At 43.7% G+C, this 20,685-nt stretch overlaps 1 protein-coding gene across 2 annotated transcripts; it reads left to right on the top strand.

The window, feature by feature from the left end:
• Window positions 1–216: 216 nt before the first annotated feature.
• NDUFA9 (NADH:ubiquinone oxidoreductase subunit A9) lies at window positions 217–20,630 on the top strand. 2 transcript variants are annotated; one of them, XM_039363820.1, is made up of 11 exons: window positions 218–369; window positions 1,838–2,002; window positions 4,248–4,345; window positions 5,838–5,929; window positions 7,330–7,471; window positions 8,980–9,082; window positions 9,596–9,663; window positions 9,984–10,060; window positions 17,334–17,429; window positions 19,156–19,222; window positions 20,261–20,630. In XM_039363820.1, exons 1-11 carry the CDS (start codon window positions 315–317, stop codon window positions 20,432–20,434), a joined length of 1,137 nt encoding a protein of 378 aa, XP_039219754.1. In that variant the 5' UTR covers window positions 218–314; the 3' UTR covers window positions 20,435–20,630. The 2 variants fall into 2 exon arrangements, with proteins under 2 accessions (XP_039219755.1, XP_039219754.1); XM_039363821.1 differs by lacking the exon at window positions 17,334–17,429 and having other exon boundaries at window positions 217–369.
• Window positions 20,631–20,685: the final 55 nt, after the last annotated feature.

Raw genomic sequence — 20,685 nt, 5'->3', positions numbered from 1 at the left:
CATTCTATTTCTATTCTATTCTATATTTTCTATTTTATTCTATATTTTCTATCCTATCCTATCCTATCCTATCCTATCCTATCCTATCCCTATTCCTATTCGTATTCTTATTCCTATTTCATTCAATTTTCTATTCAATCCTATCCTATCCTATCCTATTTTAGGGGGGAACTGAGATGTCAGTCACATCCCTTGAACTCCTAGGCCCCGCCCACCACCGAGCGCGCTCTGCGGAGGGACGTCGCCGCCCGCCGTTTGGTCTTCGGAGGCCGCCGTAGCGCGGGGGGCGGAGCTCGCCACCAAGGCCGGGCAAGATGGCGGCTTTCGTGCGCGTCCGTCCTCGCGCGGCGCTTTCCGCCCCCGGGAAGCGTAAGTCCGGGCCGGGGCGGCGTCCGAGGGGAGTCCGGCCGCCCCTCCTGGAGCTCAGCCCGGCCAAGGGAGCGGCGGGGCTTCGCCGCAGGCCCGGCGACGCTGGCTGGGAAGGTCACCGGGAGGACGCCGAGAGGGGGGGGGATTATTTTTCACGCGAGAAAGCGGCTCTCCGTGGGCTCGCAGAGCCGAGCATGGCCTCCTCGGGAGGAAGGCGCTCGGAAGCCGCCCCTTCGCCTTCCCTGTCGGGCAGGAAAGCCTCCGCGGGGCCAGGAACAGCTAGTCCTCGACTTACGACCACAGTTGAATTTCCCCCCCTCCACATTTCCGTTGTTAAGTGAGACGCTTAAGGGAATGCTGCTCCATTTTACGACCTTTCTTGCCATCGTTGTTCAGTGAATCACTGCAGTCGTTCATTAAGGAACACGGTCGTTAAGCGAATCTGGCTTCCCCTCCCATTGACTTTGCTTGTCAGAAGGTCGCAAAAGGGAATCACGGGACTCCCAGGGACGCCACGACCGTCTTAAGTATGAGTCAGTTGCCCAGCGTCTGCATTTTGATCAGGGAGGTTGCAACGGTCCTACGTGTGGGGAAAACGGCCGTAAGTCCCTTTTTTCAGTGCCGTTGTAACTTCGAACAGTCACTAAGCGAACTGTGGTAAGTCGAGGACCACCTGTACTTAACAACCAAAAGAATTCAGCCCCAAACGTCCATGGTGAAATCAGACCGTTGTTAAGGGGATCCTGCCTCGCTTTGTGACCTTCCTTGCCGCAGTTGTTAAGTGAATCTGCAGTCGTTCAGTTAGTCATGCGGCTGTTAAAGTGAATCTGGCTTCCCCCATTGACTTTGCTTGTCGGAAGGTCGCAAAAGAGGATCACGTGACCCCGGGCGGGGGACCCGCTGCGACCATCATAAATATGAGCCAGTTGCCAAACATCTGAATTTTGATCACGTGACCGTGGGGGATGCAATGAGGGTGGTGAGTTTTTTTTTTGCTGCCATTGTAACTTCAAACGGTCACTAAATGAGCTGTTGTATGTTGAGGACTACCTATAACCCATAGCAGATTCAAGGAAAAAATGCAATTTCCTGCCTGAAGTAACTGTTTTGTGTGAATCTCCTTCTATAGCCACAGGAGCAGCAGTCAACGGGCAAGAAATGGCTGAATAAATTGCATTTTATTATCGTAGTTTAGGGGTCTTCAAACTTGGCCCTTTGATGACTTGTGGACTTCCACTCCAGAATTCCTCAGCCAGGCAAACATAATCAACGGGGAAGCCAGTGTCTCTTCACAACTGTGTTACTAACTTAACAGCTGCAGTGATTTGCTTAAGAACTGGTAAGGAAGGTCGTAAAAGGGGGCAAAACCCAACTCCCGTCTCACTGGGCAACGGAAATTTTGCGTTCAGTTTTAAATCTTGGAGAGGAGTAAATATTCATAGCTGTGCTCAATGTCTTTGTGTTTTAGGCTATGGCATTCCTGCAGGGGCGTTGTCGCTTCTTCAACAAGATCGCTCAATTCACTATTCGGCGATGCCTCATGGGCGCAGTGGACGTTCCTCTGTCAGTGGTATTGTTGCCACAGTCTTTGGGGCCACGGGATTTCTGGGCCGATACATTGTTAACCACCTAGGTAATATATGACAAGAATAAACTTCATTTAATAAATGAATGTTGTTGTTTATTAATGTATTGCTTGTCCGACTTACATATGCAATATGCCATTCAATCGAAGGTAAATGCTACAATAATAATAAAGTTGGAAGGGGTCTTGGAGGTCATCTAGTCCAACCCTCTTCTCAGGCAGGAAACCCTATACCATTTCAGACAAATGGTTATCCAATCTTTGCTTTAAAACTTCCAGTGTTGGAGCATTCACAGCTTCTGGAGGCAGGTTGTTCCACTGGCTAATTGTTCTAACTGTCAGGAAGTTTCTCCTTAGTTCTAGGTTGCTTCTCTCCTTGATGAGTTTCCATCCGTTGCTTCTTGTCCTGCCTTCAGATGCTTTGGAGAATAGCTTGACTCCCTCTTCTTTGGGGCAGCCCCTGAGATACTGGAAGACTGCTATCCTGTCCCCCCTTGTCCTTCTCTTCATTAAACTAGACATCCCCAATTCCAGCAACCGTTCCTTGTATGTTTTAGCCTCCAGTCCTCTAATCATCTTTGTTGCTCTTCTCTGTACTCTTTCTAGAGTCTCAGCATCTTTTTTACATCGTGGTGACCAATTTATCCTCTAGCAGTATCATAAAATTTCTTTTTAAGTGAGCCATCAGAAGGGATTTTCATGAAATTATATATACATTCCTAAGTAACAAAAATATCAAGTTCATAGAATTTAGTATCCAGGACATTTAAAAAAGAACAAAGCTACTTTCAAAGGGGGCTGTCCTAAATTAGCAAAGCATTTTAGAAAAAATGTTAATATACCTATCAACTTAAGTTTTTTTTAAACTCTCTTGCTTTTTTCGTGGATCTGAACAAAAAGATACCTTTGATCCCTACATATTCTTGTTACAATAAAATAGATTATGGATAATACTGCAAATTTTGAATAAATTCCCCAAGTGTAGCTCAAGGATTGTGTATGTTTATCTGGATTGTTGTTGTTGTTTGTTACACCATTTTTAATGTTCTGAATGCTTTGTGTTTTGTGTTTTGTTTTTCCTTTTATGACTTCTTGAATTTTTTTTTTTGAGTTTTGTATTTTAACTTTGCTCTGAATAAAATAAAAAAGATATAAATAAAAAAAGATAGAGGATCTTTCTAATTATATTTTCTCGGGCTGGTTAGGCTGGGCAGGACTGCCCAGAGCAAGTTACAACCGGCCAGTGTTGTTTCAAGATGCCAGATGTTAAGAACATTTGATTAAAGGCAAGGGATGTCCCTTTCTTTTTTCCACGTTCAGTGACGTTTGTCCCAAAGATGCTTTTTTCATGAGGCAACTGGACTTCCTTGTTTGTTGTTGGAAGACATTTCGCTTCTCATCCCAGAAGCTTCTTCCGCTCTGACTGGATGGTGGGGAAGGGAAGGATGTATATTCCTTGCAGACAGCCGGTCCTTTGCATCCTTTTAGAGAGTCGTTGAGGCCACTGCTTAAAGAGGACCGTAAAGCACTGTGAAGGGATATATAAGTCTAACTGCTCGGTGCTATTGCTTGTTATTTTTACAAATAAGGCCGCGAACATACCCAATACTCCTCCCTCCTCATTTCCCCCCCACAAACGACAATCCTGAGAGTGTACGACTGGCTCTAGGTCACCCAGCTGGCTTTCGTGGCTAAGGTGGGACTAGAACTCAACGCTCTCCCACTTCCTAGCCTGGCGCCTTCCCTATAGCTCAGTGGTTCTCAGCCTGTGGGTCGGGACTCCATTTGGGGTCGAACGACCATTTCACGGGGGTCGCCAAACAACGCAGTCCGCCGTTTTTCCCCCCTTTTCCTTAGCTGTGCTACTCCCTTTTATTCTATTGGCTTTTGAAAGCCAATAGAATAGACTCTCTTGAATAGAGTCTAATTCGATTGGCTTTCAAAAGCCAATAGGAATTGTCCAGGCTGTCTCTGCCCTGCTGAGCCCGCCAAAAGTCCCATTCTGCAAACGGTGCTGCAGCACCAGTTGAGTAGTCCTCGACTTACGACCGGTTGAGTAGTCCTTGACTTACGACCGGTTGGGGGTCGCAGCATTAAAAAGGTTGAGAACCACTGCTGTAGCTCAAACGGTCTCTACACCACGGGGCACAGGGCTTCTGGAAACCCAGAGGAACGTAATGCCTGGATGAGCACCCCTTTTGCAATCTGACATGTAAAAACTGTGCATGGCTCAATGCTAACGTTTAATATCCTGTAATTGACCCGTTCCAAAGAAACTTTTTTCTTCTTCTAGGTCGTGTCGGTTCCCAAGTCATCATCCCATACCGCTGTGACGAGTACGATCTCCTGTACCTTCGGCCCATGGGGGACCTAGGACAGCTTATTTTTATGGTAGGGTGTGAGTTTGCCTCAAATCTTTACGCAAGCAAAACAACAAGTGAAAAGATAAGATAGATAAGAAAAGATGAGATGAGATAGATGAGAGAAGATAAGATAACTTTATTGTCATTTTTTTTACTGTGGGCACAACGGCGCACATCAAAAATGAAATTTAGTTGCCCGCTCTCAAAGTGAAACACATACGTGACACACACCTAAACATACTATGCACAACATATGTATAGGCCCACATCCCTGCATATACATAACAAATAAATATTAAATACTGTCCATTTCCTGTAATTCTTAATCTTAACAACTTGGTTCGTGCCAGGAAGAGGGTCCTGCAGTTAGTCCTCAACTTACGACCACAATGAAGCCCAACATTTCTGTTGCTAAGGGAGACATTTGTTCAGCGAGTTTTGCCCCCGTTTTATGACCTTTCTTACTGCAGTTAACCAAATCGCTGTCGTCGTTAAGTTAGCCACAAGGTTGGTAAGAGAGTCTGGCAGTTGCCCAGCATCCAGATTTGGATAACGTGACCGCAGTGATATTGTGACTTTGAATGGTCACTAAATAAACTATTGTAAATTGAGGACTACCTGTATGATCTCTTGTTAGACAAAAGTGTTAAGAGCCCTGGTGGCTCAGGGCTTAGAAGGCAGCCATTGCAGGCTAACTCACTGCCCACTGCCAGCAGTTCGATCCTGACCGGATCAAGGTTGACTCAGCCTTCCATCCTTCTGCGGTTAGTAAAATGAGGTTAGTTGGGGGGCCATATAGGCTAACTCTAACCCGCGTAGAGAGGGCTTTGAAGCGGTATATAAGTCTAAGTCAGCGGTTCTCAACCTGTGGGTCAGGACCCCATTTGGGGTCGAATGACCATTTCACGGGGGTCGCCAAACAACGCAGTCCGCCATTTTTTCCCCCTTTTCCTTAGCTGTGCTACTCCCTTTTATTCTATTGGCTTTCGAAAGCCAATAGAATAGACTCTCTTGAATAGAGTCTAATTCTATTGGCTTTCAAAAGCCAATAGGAATTGTCGAGGCTGTCTGTGCCCTGCTGAGCCCGCCAAAAGTCCCATTCTGCAAACGGTGCTGCACCAGTTGAGTAGTCCTCGACTTACAACCGGTTGGGGGTCGCGGCATTAAAAAGGTTGAGAACCACTGGTCTAAGTGGTATTGCTATTGCTGTCTGTGGCGGCTCAGTGATTAGAATGCAGCATTGCAGGCTGACTCTGCCCACTGCCAGCAGTTCGATCTGACCAGCTCAAGGTTACTCAGCCTTCCGCCCTTCCGAGGTTGGTAAAATGAGGACCCAGATTCTTGGAGGGGCAACAGGCTGACTCTAACCCGCTTAGAGAGGACTGTGAAGCGGTATATAAGTCTTAAGTGCTATTGCTATAAGTGTTACTGCTATTACACGGACTAGAAACCACTGGCCACACTTTGTGAAAGGTGTGCGGACATCATTTCATTTACTTTTGTGTTTCTATGGTCACCAGGACTGGGACGCGCGTGACAAAGATTCTACCTGGAGAGCTGTTGAAAATAGCCACGTAGTAATCAACCTTGTCGGAAGAGACTGGGAAACCAGGTGAATTTCCCCCCGGCTGAAATAAATTGAGGATTGACCGTCATGGTGCCAGAGAGACCTTCGTGGTAGGCTCTTTCAGCTCAGGCCACCTCACAGGGTTGTTGTGGGGAAAATGGGCAGGAGCTTATGTGACCTGCCATGAGTTGGACAAAATAAAGGAGAGAAATAAATCTAATGCAGGTGGTCCTCCATTTATGACACAAATGAGCCTGAAATCTCTGTTGCTAAGCCAGACATCTCTTAAGTGATTTTTCCCCGTTTTACGACCTTTCTTAGATAGATGATAGATAGATAGATAGATAGATAGATAGATAGATAGATAGATAGACAGACAGACAGACAGACAGACAGACAGACAGACAGACAGATGAGGTAGATAGATAGATAGAGATGAGATAGATAGATGAGATAGATAGATAGATATGAGATAGATAGATAGACATGATAGATAGATAGATAATATAGACATGATAGATAGATATGAGGTAGATAATATAGACAGATGATAGATAATAGAGATAAATGATATTAGATAGATGATAGAAAGATGATAGATAGATAATAGAGATAGATGATAGACATAGATAATAGTAGAGATACATATGATAGTGATAGATAGATGATATAGATAGATAATAGAAATAAATGATAGTAGATAGACAGAAAGATGATAGAAAGATAGATGATAGATAATAGAGATAGATGATGATAGATATAGATGATACTAGAGATACAGATGATAGTTGATAGACAGATTAGATAGAAAGATAGATGATAGAGAGAGAGAGAGATGCTAGTTGATAGTTAGACAGATGATAGATAGATAGATAGATAGATAGATAGATAGATAGATAGATAGATAGATAGATAGATAGATAACTTTTATTGCCATTTTTTTCCAGTGGGCACAATGGCACATATTAAAAATGAAATTTAGTTGCTTCCTCTCAAAGTGTACACATACATAACACGCATTTAAAACATACTATGTAGAACTTGCCACGATTGTTAAGTGAATCGCTGCTGTTGTTAAGTTAGTAATCCGGTTGTTAAGTGAATCCGGTTTCCTCCGTTGATTTTGCTTGTCAGAAGGTCGCAAAAGGGGATCAAGTGACCCCCAGGACACGGCCATCGTCATAAATGCAAACCGGTTGTCAAGCGTCAAAATGTAAATGCGAACAGTCGTAAGTGTAAAAAACGGCCCTCTTTTCGGTGCCGTTGTAACTTCAGACGGTCACTAAATGAACTGCTGTACGCTGAGGACTACCCATAATACATAAATCAATGTTTTGTTAAGTTCTGTGCAACACTCTCCTGGTTATGACGTGTGGGGAGGAAAAAACAACACTTTTTCCATGAACCACGAGTGATCCTAATTCTTGGTTTTGGTCCCGTTTCAGAAACTTCAGCTTCGAAGAGGTATTTGTTTCCTTTCCTAGAGAGATTGCTCGCCTCTCAAAGCAGGCCGGAGTGGAAAAATTGATTCACTTTTCTCACTTGAACGCAGACAGCCAAAGTCCTTCAAAATACCTCAGGACTAAGGTGAGTCCTTCGGCGATGTTAGCCCTTTTGTTTTTAGACCCTGCCGCTTTGTAATTATGTTACAAGAGAGGGGGGGTCAAGCTCTTCTCCAAAGCACCAAAAGGCAGGCGAAGAAGCAAGGGATGGAGATGATTCCATCTGGAATTAAGGAGAAATTTCCTGACAGGGAGAACAATTAACCAGTGGAACTCCTTGCCTCCAGAAGTTGTGGGTGCTCCAACTCTGGAAATTTTTAAGAAGAGACTAGGCAGCCATTTGTCTGAAATGGTGTAGGGTAGGGGGTAGGCAACCTTGGCTCTTTGATGACTCGTGGACTTCAACTCCCAGAATTCCTGAGCCAGCCACGCTGAGGGGAAAGGGAGAGGCTTCCAAGCTGAGCCAAGCTGGCTGAGGAATTCTGGGAGTTGAAATCCACGAGTCTTAAAAGTTGCCAAGGTTGAGGACCCCTGATATAGGGCAGGGGTGGGGAACCTTGGCTCTTTGATGACTCGTGGACTTCAACTCCCAGAATTCCTGAGCCAGCCACGCTGAGGGGAAAGGGAGAGGTTTCCAAGCTGAGCCATGCTGGCTCAGGAATTCTGGGAGTTGAAGTCCACGAGTCTTAAAAGTTGCCAAGGTTGAGGACCCCTGGTCTAGGCTCTCCTGCCTGAGCAAGGGGTTGGACTAGAAGACCTCCAAGGTCCCTTCCAACTCTATTATTATTTTTATTATTGATCATCGCACAGTCAGCCAGATGTTCAGACTGGATTTGGCATTTTTGTCTACCTATCGAGTCCTTACCCAGGACCTGGGATAGGCAGACGTGGATGTTTGATGGTATTACAGGTATCGTCGCAGGATGAAAGCAGTTCCTAGTAAGGCCGCCTTTTGCAATTGACTCATGGCAAATTTGTCAATGCCGATGATGGTGTTCAAGTGGTGCTCCAGTTGTTTTGGGATTGCACCCAAGGCGCTTACTACTACTACTACTACTACTACTATTATTATTATTATTAATATTATTATTATTATTATCTCAATTATATTTGTGAAATGTTTATATTGCCTTAATCTGATTAGTTTGGTAAAGTATGTCTGCACATCCTTATAGTCGTGTCCACGCCTGGAGATAAAAAAAAATCCATCTCCTTATCATTTCCATTTTAATCATTTTAATTTTTGGATTGCTGCCAGACTTTAGCTAAACAAAACCAGGTGCCACTTTTCACTCAAAGCTTGTCCTCGTTGCTGACACCTGTTCAGCTTCATATCTGGGCCAGAATATTGAAACGCTCAAATATAGAATTGGGAACGGGCCCTTTTATGACTGATGGACTTCAACTCCCAGAATTCCTCAGCCAGGCACGCTGGCTGAGGAATTCTGAGAGTTGAAGTCCACCAGTCATAAAAGGGCCAAGTTTGAAGACCCCTGGGCTAGGAGGACATATTCTGTCAGATCTGGTTGTTGAAATTGTATCTCTTGCGTCGGTATGAGAAGTTGAATAATCTTCCAATGACTTGACCCATAGGCAGAAGGAGAAAAAGTTGTCAGGGCAGAATTTCCAGATGCCATCATTATGAAGCCTTCTGATGTATACGGGAGAGAAGACAGGTTCTTAAACTATTACGCCGGTAAGTATATTTATTGTAACATACAAACTGTTTTACTAAAGAGACAGACATTGGACAGAATATATATATATATTCATGCAGTCGTAAAAACTGCACCAGATGCTTTCTTTCATTCTGTGGTTACATTATTGATGTGAAAAAACCTGCACACATTTAAATTAAGGTTCTCGTTTAAATCTATACAGTAATAAACCTTTCAGATCTTGGTTTCAAATCCTAGTGATTTCTGGTGACTCCAGGAACTATTGTTAGGGGACCACTTTGGGGCACCAGGGACCGGTTCCATGGAGAGAGGCTTTTCCACGGACCGGATTGTGTGATTTTGTGTGCTCCCTGCATCCCGCTGATGGGGTTTCAATTGTTTGCACAGACTGGTTCCTGACATGCTGCGGACTGATGCCGGTCTACGGCCCGGGGGATGGGGACCCCTGCTCTAAAACCTATTGGAAAATAACTAAGCAAAGTAGTAATTTGAATAAGGGATCTTTAGTTGACTTACCTCTCTTGATGTAGGGATGCGACAGTTTGTCGGAGTACCCATCGTTGGCTTTGGCAAGAAAACTGTGAAGCAGCCTGTCTACGTAAGTACTAATTAAAAGAATAGAACAGAACAGAATAGGAACATTTGTGGTGACTTCCCTTTTATACAAGACTCTTAAAGAGACACAGACCCTGCTTGCTCTTAAAGAGACACAAACCCAGCTGGCTCTTCAAGGGACATAGACCCTGCGGAGTCATTCCCAACATTACATTATACATCTTACATTATATCAGCTGGTTAGCTTCTAAAACATTACCTTGACAAAATTTAATTAACCCATAGGCACTTTGAAAACAGTCAAGATGTCTATTATTATTATTATTATTATGTCAATATTTTTTTCTGTTGAATATTTGATAGGTGGTTGATGTAGCTCGGGCAGTAACGAATGCTATCAAGGACCCCGATTCTAAAGGAAAAACATATGCACTGGTTGGGTATGTTTTCTGTTTTTTTTTATTTCTCTCATGTAAAACCTACAACATTTGTTCTGTCTTTAATGTTCTTGTGTTCCTTTTTTTTAAAAAAAAAATACCCTTCAAAATATAGCACAGAAAATTTCTTTCCTATGTCCACCTCTTTGGGCTGGACTTGGTAAGTACAGCTGTTTGCTATAGGGTGAGTTTTCTCCAATCATCAAAAAACATCGTGCAAGAAATTGGGTTTCCTATTCTGGACAGATCAGTTCTGGATTTATTGATATGTCAGCAAGCTTCCCCATTTCATTTGGGAAAGGAGCTTCAGTGTACATGTTGTCCCAAGCAGTTATGGTTCATCTCAGGTACCTGTCATAAATATCCCAAAGATGCTATTTCAGGAGGCAACTGGACTTTCTTGTTTTTTCTTTGAAGACGTTTCGTTTCTCATCCAAAAAGCTTCTTCAGCTCTGAATGGATGGTAGGGAAGGGAAGGACTTATACTCCTTGCAGACAGCTGGTCATTTGCCTTCTTTAAGACAGTCATTAGTGTTACCTAGAGACTTACCTATGTGTTCAGGGTCATCTGAGTAATGCAAATGTGTGTGGAGCCTTCTTTGAACTTGGAACGCGGTCCTGTTGTGATTCCTCACCAGCCAGTGGATCCGGCAGCCGAGTCTGAGGAATCGGATGAGCAGGAGGGGCCTGGAGTGAAATCAGAGTCAGAGGGAGACTCTGAGGATCTCCAAGACTTAAAGTCAGACGAAGAGCCTGGCCCCTCTACTCACGCTCAAACTGAGACACAGCTGTGCTGGGAGTCTGAGTTGGACGGTGATGAAGAACAGCTGGGACAAATCCCGGATGCACAAATGCTCAGACAAGAGAAGTGAGTAGGACAGAGGAATGCAATGGGGCGGCTCCAAAGGCAAAGGAGAAGGCATTAGGAAGCCATGCCTTGGCTGAATTATAAAAGGGAAGGGGTGGGAGGTGCTGGTGGCCGAAGGCAGCCATTCGTGTTGAGGAATCGAGTTTCTGTGGACTGTGTTTGTTTGCCTTGAACAGGGACTCAGGTCTGTGAGAATAAAAGGGATTGTTTTTTTTCTTGTGGTTCCTGCCTATTTTTTGGAAGAGGGGTTTCTCCTTGTGAGCATAACAAGGACTCACATAGGCTGGGACAGAACAGGTCCTTTCAACAGTCCCAAGAAGGCTCCACCCCCATTTGCACCACTCAGGTGACCCTGAAGACACAGGTAAACCTACAAGTGGCCTCAACAACTCCAAAAGAAGGTAAATGACCAGCTGTCTGCAAGGAATATAAATCTTTTCATTCCCCCACCATCCAGTCAGAGCTGAAGAAGCTTCTGGGATGAGAAGCGAAACGTCTTCAAAGAAAAACAAAGGAAATCCTGGAAAAAGCACCTTTGGGATAACGATGACCTGGATGACCAAGAATCTCCGTAGACATTTACCTGTCATAAATACATTCTAGTTTAAGATGCTATGCACATTTAGAACACGAGAGCACAGTTGACCACTTGGGGTGAACCCCTTTCCAAGCGGCCGAATTTTTGACCCCGTGACCACGGGGACGCTGCAACCGTCGTAAGTGTGAAAAAAAGTCATGCCACTTTTTTCCAGTGCTGTTGTAACTTCGAACGACACTAAGCGAAGCGTTTTCAGTCAAGGACTACCTGTAAGCCCCTTTATACCACCCTACTGTATTTTTGTGAGGTTGTGCATCAAGCAAAAAAAAAAAAAAACACTGCATAAACCCTTAAGGCAGAAATAGTACTATTTTATTGTTTTCAAATAAAACCAAGTGAATTATTATTGTTTTTTTAAGTGTAGGAAGCTAATTATGGGGGAGATAGGCGCAGTAAGAATCTCATCCTGGTCTGCTGGCAGCGTGCAGCGATAGGGCAAGACGTTTATTGTTGTTGCTAGTTGCGAAGTCGTGTCTGACCCATCGTGACCCCATGGACAACGTTCCTCCAGGCCTTCTTGTCCTCTACCATCTTCTGGAATCCATTTAAGCTCACGCCTCCTGCTTCAGGGACTCCATCCAGCCCCCTCATTCTCTGTCGTCCCCTTCTTCTTCTATTGCCCTCCATCTTTCCCAGCATCAGGCTCTTCTCCAGGGAGTCCTTCCTTCTCATTAGGTGGCCAAAGTACTTGAGTTTCAACTTCAGGATCTGGCCTTCTAAAGAGCAGTCGGGGTTGATCTCCTCCAGGACTGACCGGTTGGATCGCCTTGCAGTCCAGGGGACTCGCAGGCATCTTCTCCAGCACCAGAGTTCAAAGGCCTCCATTCTTTGGCACTCAGCCTTTCTTATGGTCCAACTCTCACAGCCATACATTGCCACTGGGAAAGACTTTTATTAGTTGTGTTTTGACATTCCGCATTACAAAGATTCAGATTTCTTGATAAATTGTCTGTTAACCTGAAATGTTACATAGTTTTCATACTGGGAAGAAAGCTTTAAAACGCAGGTCCAGTTCTACCCCATTCCAGGCCCAAATTGTTTAAAATGAGGGGTGAGTAACACCCCCCCCCTTCCAGCTCCAAAGCATGTCCAGAAAATCATTTTTAAGGTCGCAGAAATGATCGCGTAAAGAAAAAGAGTTCAGTTTGACTTGTTGGGTTCAAAGTCTTACACGATCAGCTTGGCTCTGCCCCTGTTCTTTGTCTGGATCGGAGGGACCCCGAGGTAGTAGCCGCCCTCCCAAAAAACTGGTTTGCTTCTTCACGAACTGAAGAAGCTTCTTGATGAGAAGGGAAATGTTTTCAAGGGGGGAAAAAAACCCTCAAGGAAGTTGCCTTTTGGAACCAAAAAAAAAAAAAAAAAGCACCGTTGGGATAGTAGTAACCTTTTGTTAAGGTTTTGTTCTCATTTTGTTTGCTCGCCATTTTTAAATGATTAAAACTCGTCTACGTACTGGAGGATCGGGAAATGCTCCTAGTGACGGGAGCAGCACATCGCCAAGGCTAAAGTAAATAAATCCACTGCTTTATGATTTGATTGCTCCGTTTGTTTAGCGGGAACAAACATCAGGTGACAGTGAGATAAGAAGCCTTGACAGGGGTTGGCAATACATTGTCATCGGCCGGCGGAGAGCGCGCCGTTCAGTGCCATATTCCAATTTAAAACCCTTCGTTGTTCTCTTCTGATTTTGATGGAAAAACCCCTGTGGAAAAGCTGAGTGTCTTACTACCCACATGGTTGCAAAACCACCGCTTCGTGCTTCAAATTTCTGGGTCCAGAATAAGGTGGCTGGATAGAGAGTTTGAATTAAAATCTTTTACAAGTAGTCCTCGACTTAAAATCATCCATTTAGTTCAAGTTATAACTGGCACTGCGGGAGAGAAAAAATGCCAATTTTTCACACTTAACGACCGTTGTAGCGTTCCCTTGGTTCATGTGACCAAAATTCACCCACTTGCCAACTGGCTTGTATTTATGACGGTTGCAGTGTCGTGTGTGTGTGTGTGTGTGTGTGTGTGTGTGTGTGTGACGTAATCTCTTTTTGCGACCCTCTGACGAGCAAATTCAAGGGAGAAGCCTTCGCTTAACGACCCGTGATACCAGTTTAATGGCAGCAGCGATACCAACTTAGCCGCTGCGGCAAGCGAGGTCGTAGAATGGGGCAAAACTCACTTGTCTTGCTTATCATCGGAAATTTTGGGCCCAGTTGCGCTCATAAGCCGGGGACCGCCTGGATTCCGTTTGGTGATTAGCTGCAGCCAGATAAAATAAGAAAACCAAGATCACGGCATCCGGCCCTATCAATTCCTGGCAAATTGATGGGGAAGAAATGGAAGTAGTGACAGATTTTATCTTCCTGGGCTCCAAGATCACCTCAGATGGGGACTGCAGCCAAGAAATTAGAAGACGCTTGCTCCTGGGGAGGAAAGCTATGGCAAATCTAGACAGCGAACTAAAAAGCAAAGATGTCACCCTGCCAACAGAAGTGCATATAGTGAAGGCCATGGTTTTCCCAGTTGCAATGTATGGCTGTGAAAGTTGGACCATAAGAAAGGCTGAGCGCCAAAGAAGTGAGGCCTTTGAGCTCTGGTGCTGGAGAAGACTCCTGCGAGTCCCCTGGACTGCAAGGCGATCCAACCGGTCAGTCCTAGAAGAGATCAACCCCGACTGCTCCTTAGAAGGCCAGATCCTGAAGTTGAAACTCAAGTCCTTTGGCCACCTAATGAGAAGGAAGGACTCACTGGAGAAGGGCCTGATGCTGGGAAAGATGGAGGGCAATAGAAGAAGGGGACGACAGAGAATGAGGTGGCTGGATGGAGTCCCTGAAGCCGTAGGCATGAGCTTAAATGGACTCCAGAAGATGGTAGAGGACAGGAAGGCCTGGAGGAACATTGTCCATGGGGTCACGATGGGTCGGACACGACTTGGCAACTAACAACAACAACAAATAAAGGAAAGGGAAAAAAAGATAAGATAAAGCTGAATGAATTGGACCCCTCTTCTACATTTTTGTCATACACCCTAAGAGTCCCCCATCCTGAGACCAGACTGGCCTTCTTACCTGTCCATCAAAGAGGGGACGGCAGAGGTAGCCACGACTACCATCAAACACAGAATGGAGGGGATGAGAGCTGAAATCCCTTCTTTAAGCTTTTCAATACCTGGATGGACGATCTTTGTCCCTCTGTCTCTCCTCCACCCTCAGCAGAAGGCAAAGACCTGGCTGACCTTGAAAGCAGCTGGATCCGGTGAGATCCTTGCTGTAGAATCACCCTGAGGCAAGGCACACCCAGACATGGAAAAAACCTTCCAGAAGAAGTGAAATGGCAGTTCATTTCCATGCCGTTGCCAATAAAAATAGTTTTCTTGCCTTTACTCTTCCATCTTCAGCCAGGACCTCGCCTTGCTCGTAGGAGCTGATAGCATCCACGTTTCCCTCTGACCCAGAAACCTCATTGCAAGATTTCCCATAAACTCAGCATGTTGCCCATTGTTGTCAATAAAAGTTAAATTTCAACACTTGTCCTTCCTTCGCGGTCCGTTTCCATAAACCTGGGACTTTTGTATCTCATCATCCTGGTAAGCTTTGGTACGCCTCATAACTCCATGAAAAATTACCTTCCCTTGCCCTGAACCAGGGGTAGGCAATCTTGCCTCTTTTATGACTGGTGGACTTCAACTCCCAGAATTCCTGAGCCAGCATGGCTCAGCTTGGAAACCTCTCCCTTTCCCCTCAGCATGGCTGGCTCAGGAATTCTGGGAGTTGAAGTCCACGAGTCATAAAAGGGCCAAGGTTGCCTACCTCTAGCCTAGGCCTAGGCCGCTTTCTGACTCCTGAACTTCAACTCCCAGAATTCCTGAGGCAGCATGGCTCAGCTTGTAAACCTCTCCCTTTCCCCTCAGCATGGCTGGCTCAGGAATTCTGGGAGTTGAAGTCCATGAGTCATAAAAGGGCCAAGGTTGCCCACCCCTGCCCTGAACTGAGAGACTTTCCTGCCAGGCAAATATTAAGTTACCCGGCTAGAAATTGGGAGACGGAGAATTCTAGTCCCACCTTGAGCAAACAGCCAGCAGGGTGACTTTGCACTAGTCGGTCTCTCTCAGCCCTAGGAAGCTGACAATGCATTGCAAGCCACTTCTGGAATCTTGCCATCAAAGATGGCTGGGCAATCGCCAGGGGTTCAAGACTGACTAAGGCAGCCCTCCTCACAAGAGAAATAGATACTGTAAATAGAACAAGGCAATTTTTTGTTTGCCAATGGATGGATGGATGGATGGATAGACAGAGGGAAAGATAGAGAAAGTAGATAGATAGATAGATAGATAGATAGATAGATAGATAGATAGATAGATAGATAGATAGATAGATAGATACATAGATACAAAAAAGAAAGATAGATGATAGAAAAAAAGAAAGATAGAGATATAGATGATAGATAGAAAAAAGAAAGAGATATAGATAGATTAGATAGATGATAGATAGATACATACATAGATACATAGATAAAAAAGAGAGATAGATGATAGATTAGATAGATGATAGATAAAAAAGAGATAAAAATATATATAGAGAGAGATTAGATAGATATAAAAAAGAAAGAAAGATGATAGATAGAAAAAAGAAAGATATAGATAGATTAGATAGATGAGAGATAGAGAGATAGATATAAAAGGGAGATTAGATTAGATAGATAGATAGATACATAGATACATAGATACATAGATATAAAAAAGAAAGATAGATAGATGATAGAAAAAAGAAAGAAAGCTAGAGATATAGATAGATTAGATAGATGATAGATAGATACATAGATAAAAAAGAGAGATAGATGATAGATAGAAAAAAGATAGAGATAGATTAGATAGATGATAGATAGATATAAAAAAGAGATAAAAAAGATATATATATATAGAGAGAGATTAGATAGATATAAAAAAGAAAGAAAGATCGATGATAGATAGAAAAAGAGATAGATAGATATAAAAGAGAGATTAGATAGATAGATAGATAGATAGATAGATAGATAGATAGATAGATAAATAGATAGATAAATAGATAGATAGATAGATGCTAAAGATGATAGAGTTCAATAACAAAATCTTTGTGCAAATCTCTCTTCTCTTTCCCTTAACGTTTACTGTCTCATATTCAGGTTAATACATTTCTAATTACACCAATTCAATAAAAAACATTATTACATTTATCAATACATTTTTAGCTTATACACATCTTAATTGCATTCAGTCTTCATAAACAAACCATATCTTGTTACTGATTTTTACTCTCTTTTTAATTTCTTATCCATATTCCAATTTAACCTTTGGTATTTATAATTTTCAGACTTTGGGCAACCAAAATTTCCCTTATCTCACTTCGTAACAAACTTACAATATCCAAAATACGTATTTTATCTATTTGAATACGATCTTGTTCTAGTTCCTAAGAGTTATCTGTCTCCCGCCCTATTAAATCATCTACTTAATGACACAATATTAAGCGTCTGAATTTTGATCACGTGACCCTGGGAGAATGCTGCAACGGTCGTAAGTGTGAAAAGCGGTCGTTAAGTCACTTTGTCTCTGTGCCATTATAACTTTGAACGGTGACTAAATGAACTGTTGCTTTGAGTCTACCTGTACTCAAAAGTTCTTATCTCATTGTTACGTTGCATATTTCTCATCTCACGTCTACTCAATTTTCTTTCTTTCTTTCTTTCTTTCTTTCTTTCTTTCTTTCTTTCTTTCTTTCTTTCTTTCTTTCTTTCTTTCTTTCTTTCTTTCTTTCTTTCTTTCTTTTTTCTCTTTTGCAGCCCTCACAGGTACTTCTTGTATGACATGATCAAGTTTGTGTACTCGGTCATGCACAGACCTTTCCTGACGTTCCCTCTGCCTCGCCCCCTCTTCCTGTAAGTCCGATTGTTATTTGGTTGCTGATGGGCTCCTTCGTAGGTTGAACCTTAAGGATGTTGAATCACTGGTGACTTTGGAGGTCTTTTAATCCAACCCCTTGTCAAGCAGGAGACCCTCTACCACAGTGGTTCTCAACCTTTTTAATGCCGTGACCCCCCCCAACCGGTCGTAAGTCGAGGACTACTCAACCGCTCGTAAGTCGAGGACTACTCAACTGGTGCAGCACCGTTTGCAGACTGGGGCTTTTGGCGGGCTCAGCAGGGCAGAGACAGCCTGGACAATTCCTATTGGCTTTTGAAAGCCAATAGCATTAGACTCTATTCAAGAGAGTCTATTCTATTGGCTTTCAAAAGCCAATAGAATAAAAGGGAGTAGCACAGCTAAGGAAAAGGGGGGGAAAATGGCGGACTGCGTTGAAATGGTCATTCGACCCCAAATGGGGTCCCAACCCACAGGTTGAGAACCACTGCTCTACCATTTTGGACAAGAAGTTCTCTAGTCTTCTCTTGAAAATCTCCCAAGTGATGGAGCACCCACAATTTTTGGAGACGAGCCGTTCCACGGGTTAATTGTTCTCACTGTCAGGAAATGTCTCCTTAGTTCCAGCTTGCTTCTCTCCATGATACGTTTCCATCCGTTGCTTCTCGTCCTGCCTTCGGGGGCTTTGGAGAATAGCTTGACCCCACTTTTCAGTGGCAGCCCCTCAATAGTGGAAGGCTGCTGTCCTGTCACCTCTAGTCCTTCTCTTCATTAAACTAGACCAGGGGTAGGCAACCTTGGCTCTTTTATGACTCGTGGACTTCAATTCCCAGAATTCCTGAGCCAGCATGGCTCAGCTTGGCAACTCTCCCTTTCCCCTCAGCATGGCTGGCTCAGGGATTCTGGGAGTTGAAGTCCACGAGTCTTTTAGAGCCAAAGTTCCCCACCCCTGCCTTATATCAGGGGTCCTCAACTTTAGCACCTTTAAGACTTGTGGACTTCAACTCCCAGAATTCCTCAGCCAGCATGGCTCAGCTTGGAAACCTCTCCCTTTCCCCTCAGCATGGCTGGCTCAGGAATTCTGAGAGTTCAAGTCCACAAGTCATGAAGGGGCCATAGTTCCCCCATGCTGGCTCAGGAATTCTTGGCAACTATAAGACTGTGGAGATTCTCCACCATCTAGGCCAGGGGTTGGCAATTTTGGCTCTTTTATGACTTGTGGACTTCAACTTCCAGAATTCCTGAACCAGCATGGGGGAACTATGGCCTCTTCCTCTTGCTGGAATTGGGTATGTCTAGTTTAATGAAGAGAAGGATGAGGGGGGACACGATAGCAGCCTTCCAGTATCTCAGGGGCTGCCACAGAGAAGAGGGAGTCAGGCTATTCTCCAAAGCCCCTGAAGGCAGGACAAGAAGCAACGGATGGAAACTAACCAAGGAGAGAGGCAACCTGGAACTAAGGAGAAACTTCCTGACATTTAGAACAATTAACCAGTGGAACTACCTGCCTCCAGAAGCGGTGAATGCTCCAACACTGGAGGCTTTTAAGAAGAGACTGGACGGCCATTTGTCTGAAATGGTACAGGGTTTCCTGCCTGAGCAGGGGGTTGGACTAGATGACCTCCAACGTCCCTTCCAACTTTATTATTATTATTATTATTATTATTATTATTATTATTATTATTATTATTATTATTTAAACAGCTGAATTCATTTTGTTTTTTGCGCTTCCTCAAATTGCAGTTTCATTGCGAGATTTTTTGAGATGAATCCATTTGAGCCCTGGATCACAAGAGATAAAGTGGATCGGGTGAGTGCAGAACTGCGAAACATTTATACTTTTTCGGTTTCATTTTTGTTCCTGTTCATAGTATGCTTTCCCTTTAGCAACAAACGGATAATACAATAACGTGTATGTCGTATTGAAATACAGAACAGAATCATCTAGGCAGATTTATTTATTTTTTTAAAAGGCCAGAATAGAAATGTTGATTTTAACAACATTTACACAAGGTTATTATGATATGTTCCTTATCAGGGTGTGGCTGTTCCTAGATTTGCATTGTGATAAATCACAGCCAGTTTGAAATACTGTAAGGGATGCCTCTAAGAAAAGGAACAAGGAACAAACAAACAAAAAATTGAAAATCTCAAGATAAGGGAACTTGCCCTAATAAAAAATGGTCCTAAGTTGCTTTTTTTATTGCCGTTGCAACTTCGAACGGTCACTAAATGAACTGTTGTAAGTTGAGGACCACCTGTATTGGCCTAATGCATGCAGAAGGCTGGCTGAGGATTTCTGGGAATTGAAGTCCACCAGTCTTAATGCTCCCAATTTGAGCACCGGAGGGCAAATGCATGCGTTTTTATCCAATTTCTACTTTTTATTAACTGGAGCATCTTTCTTCTCATCCTACTCTTTTCAAATGTAAGAACATGCATATTACTTCACCCCCCCCCCCAAAAGAACAAAAACGATCCAATTTCTAATTGATTAACATGGAATTTTTTGAATGGCAGATTAGTGAGTTGTGAGCATTCACACACACACACGCATACCTTTTTAATACTGTAAGCACGATACGTCTCCAGCAAAGGGCCCTTTCCCCTTAATCCCGTGTTTCTCAGCCTTGACCATTTTAAGGCATGTGGACTTCAACTCCCAGAATTCCACAGCCAGCAATGCTGGCTGTGGAATTCTGGGAGTTGAGGTCCACATGCCTTAAAATGGTCAAGGTTGAGAAACACTGCCTTAATCGGCACGATACGATCGCCTTATTTAATGATGACAGAGTTAAAATGCGTAAGTGCACGTGGAATATAATTCCCTTTTCCTATCTGTTTAAAGTTCTACGTGACGGACAAGAGGGTTCCGGATCTTCCTGGCTTGGAGGACTTGGGTGTTATCCCGACTCCACTAGAATACAAGGCCATCGAAGTCCTGCGTCGGCATCGCCAGTCCTTCTGGGTGGATGCTGAACTGGAAGATGCAAAGCCAGCCACCCCTGTCACTCATATGTAACCAGTGGATTTATGAGACATTAACACGGACTACGTGGGTTTGAAGAATTCCGTACAAAGCACGTTAAAATCTCGGATAAATCACCTCCACCTTCTTTGCCTATGCCCTTTGCTTTGGTTGACCATCACGAGAGGCCATCAAGAGTGTTAACCTTAAGAGAATAGAATTACCTTTATGGTCGTTGGGTAACCCGCAACGAAATGAGTTGGGTACTGTAGTTATTTAATATTTGCCAGGGGGCGGGGTTCTTG

This window comes from Crotalus tigris, unplaced genomic scaffold, assembly GCF_016545835.1.
Source record: "Crotalus tigris isolate CLP2741 ecotype Arizona unplaced genomic scaffold, ASM1654583v1 scf7180000019599.1365583, whole genome shotgun sequence".
NCBI classification, from domain to species: domain Eukaryota; kingdom Metazoa; phylum Chordata; class Lepidosauria; order Squamata; family Viperidae; genus Crotalus; species Crotalus tigris.
Note: the sequence above shows the minus strand (reverse complement) of the source record. Positions and strands in the feature narration are given on the sequence as shown.

Coding starts and splice junctions, on each gene's coding strand:
- NDUFA9 (XM_039363820.1), top strand. CDS start 315: ATGGCGGCTTTCGTGCGCGTCCGTCCTCGCGCGGCGCTTTCCGCCCCC. Junction 370..1,837: donor GCTTTCCGCCCCCGGGAAGC/GTAAGTCCGGGC, acceptor TTTGTGTTTTAG/GCTATGGCATTCCTGCAGGG. Junction 5,930..7,329: donor GGAAGAGACTGGGAAACCAG/GTGAATTTCCCC, acceptor GTCCCGTTTCAG/AAACTTCAGCTTCGAAGAGG.